The sequence below is a fragment of the Brassica napus genome, chromosome C6, assembly GCF_020379485.1.
Source record: "Brassica napus cultivar Da-Ae chromosome C6, Da-Ae, whole genome shotgun sequence".
Lineage (NCBI taxonomy): Eukaryota > Viridiplantae > Streptophyta > Magnoliopsida > Brassicales > Brassicaceae > Brassica > Brassica napus.
Window position 1 is genome coordinate 15,519,473 of NC_063449.1, and position 2,987 is coordinate 15,522,459.

Genomic DNA, 2,987 nt, shown 5'->3' on the forward strand with positions numbered 1-2,987 from the left:
TTATGATTACTGATAAGTAACATTATTAAATCATAGAATAGTAAGATTTTGGAATATACTGTACCGAACGAACCATAATACATGTTCTTTTTATTTTGTGGCAATACATAGGTGATTCCAAAACGCATAAAATGACACTTTTGAATGCAAGTTTTATTCAACCAATAATAAGATGCTTTATGGTAAAAGCCAAAAAGATAATAGCCGTTCAGATTATCCAGGTGCTATCATCTTTCACCTCTGATTCCTCCGACCATGTTTGCTGCACATTTTCCCACACAAACCCTTCATTTTCCTGCAGGTTCCAATACATTTTTCAATACTCACGAAACTGAATCTACTCTTATAGATTTGTATACTAGTGTACAGCTGCATGCCCTCTTAATCATCTCTTACCTTTGAGGTGAATTTGACGGTTGTTGTGCAGCATTTCCTTTCATTCCCTGAGATATTTATCCACAATACGAATATCAACAATTAAAGAAGAGAATGGTTCATTTTCATGGGTCTTGTGTAGCGTATTAATGCTTTTAATTACCAGTTTGTTCCCATTTATCAAGTTTTACAATCCAAGTCCCATGAGTAGTTTCTGTTGCCAGAACCTGATCTATCCAAACCCGGAACTTCTTGTCTTTTTTGTCCCCATGGTACTTCCAAAGCTCGTCAATAGTGCCTCTGAGTGATTTTTCAGCACCAGATGGATGAACAAAGACGCCAGCAGGATCCTAAAGGATAGCATCATAATTAGCCTCTTAGATACATTAAGATTTGCAGATAAAGAAAGAGCTTGTCCTTTTCCTCCACCTTTTGGCAAAACATCTAAAGCTATTCCTCCACTGAAGATTATTTTGATCTCCAACTGATAACAATACCAAGAAAACCATAATCATATATGATATTATGGATGCAAAATGCAGAAAGATATGAACAAACGAAGATATTTGATATGATTCACCAAATCGGTTACGTTCACCATAAAGAGAGATTTTCTTACTGGAGGCTCGAGATATTTGTAGATACATTGTTAAAAGAACCCAAGATATATATAAGAATATTCCGGTCCAGAAACACTAACACTAACATACTAGCGGGTCTAGGGTCAAAAAGAATGACTAAACTAAAAATCGTTGACCTTATAGGAAAGATCACCAGCAAATTACTGTAAGAGATTCCTCCTATAATCGAAGTATATCAGCAATATAAATAACAAGTAAGCAAACAAGATTAATCAATCTTATTACCCCGCGTTTCTCCAACCGTTGATATAGCTCCTTGGTCACTTCCTTGACTTTACTTTTGTCAACGTGAAAGCTAAGCTTGTGAGGCATCTGCTCAGTTTCTGCCTGCAAGGATTTATCAGAATATTGTCATACAAAATCATTGCTAGGTAGAGACTTTTGTTTGTGTGTTGAAGCTGAAAGTAAGTAACCTGAAGAGTTAACTCAGGGAACTTGCGGGTTTCTTCTTCGACGATTCCTCGGTTCCATTTATTGTTCATGATCTCAACCCAGTTCTCATCGGGAACCATTGATTTACCATATGATATCTCAGTTCCTACAGAGGTAACGATAACATCAGGAGTTAACAGTGGTCTCGCTTTCCTCAGTTTCTTGTACATTGTTTTTGCTCTTCCCGTTGAGAAAACAAGAAGAGAGTCATGGCGATAAGCTTCCTCCCACAATGAATTGAACCTCAACAAAGAGTGATTTTCATTATCATTTCGATGTTCAACCTGGAAAACACACACACACAAGAAGATGGAAGGAAACGTGTACACGTAAAATAAAAATCGTTGTTCTTGAAAGAAGAAATATAAAATACCATTGTATCATCAAGATCTGAGACTATCATGAGACGAGGAGGAGATGTCAACCGCTCCATGAGTGTTTGAACCGAGACTGTCGATAAACTAGTAAAGAGAAAGGACGAGTTCTTGTTGGTGGGTCAAGACAAAAACGTGTTTTATTAGATCAATGAGTCGAAACAGTGTTACAAAAGGGGGAGAGAACAAAGGAATTAGTCCGGCGAAAGCTGGTTCGTCGGACCGTACAAGTCGGCGAGAAGTAAGATATTAAACCCTAGATCTAGCCGAAAGTGAGTGTAATAATTTGCGGATCCCCTCTTTGTTGCCTTTTCTCCTCCTTTTATAGACACATGCTCGTTAACCTAATGTGCTCTGTCCTGACGGGCCTCCTCGAGCGGTTGGGCCGAGGTGTCGGGCCGCTGACTCGAGTCATCGAGCCGACGACTTTCAGTTGGTCATCGTTCGCGAGTCGACGAACTGACTTTCTTTGTTGTGATCATGTGTCTGGATAATTGTCTTGTGGGCCTTTTGGGAGGACCAAGCCCATACCCAACAGTAAGTCCCCCCAGTTCGCTGGTGAGTAGCGTAGCCGACTCACCGAATTTGGAAGTAGGGTTTGCAAGAAAATCGTTCCAGGTTTATGATCTCACTCGATTCCTCGACTGTGTGAGCACCTCGTTTATTCTCCCTCCGTGATTTGACCGATTCGATTTGGACCGGCGGTTTCTTCCGGTTTTGATTTCGACTGTTGGTCTCGATTCAAACCGGTCTTGGTTTTCCTCGAGAAGTCGAAACGTCGCGAGTCGTGGTGAGCTTCACGCGCCCAAATGGGCCGGTCTAGGCCCATCTAGGCCTAATGATGATGCCTCGGGGTGCGATGCGCTCCTTCCCTTATAAATACCTCCCTCGCGTCTCATTTTCTCCACTCTTCATCCGGTTCAGGTACTTTCTCTCTCTTGATTTCCGCTTCTCTCTCTAACTTTGTAGTCTTAGTCCTTTGAGAATGTCGTCGGGCGGTAGCGGTAGGCTTTCCAAGGCACAGAAAGGGAAGGCTATGGCGAGAGCGACCGAATCGAGTCCTGCTCGTGTCGTCGAGTCGAATTCTCCCTCTGACTTCGAGACGATTCATCGTGAAGCCATGATGGATACGAAGAACATGGATACGCCTCAGCGAGTCCTCGTT

The 2,987-nt window shown here is 41.7% G+C and overlaps 1 protein-coding gene across 1 annotated transcript; it reads right to left on the reverse strand.

Moving 5' to 3' along the window:
* LOC106430593 (probable sucrose-phosphatase 1) lies at window positions 1–2,651 on the reverse strand. The gene is made up of 7 exons (XM_048759668.1): window positions 2,570–2,651; window positions 1,430–1,797; window positions 1,242–1,343; window positions 773–859; window positions 539–725; window positions 397–443; window positions 1–295 (listed from the first exon to the last, which is right to left on the reverse strand). The coding sequence occupies exons 1-7, from the start codon at window positions 2,649–2,651 to the stop codon at window positions 209–211; spliced, it is 960 nt and encodes a 319-aa protein (XP_048615625.1). The 3' UTR covers window positions 1–208.
* Between the last annotated feature and the right edge of the window lie 336 nt (window positions 2,652–2,987).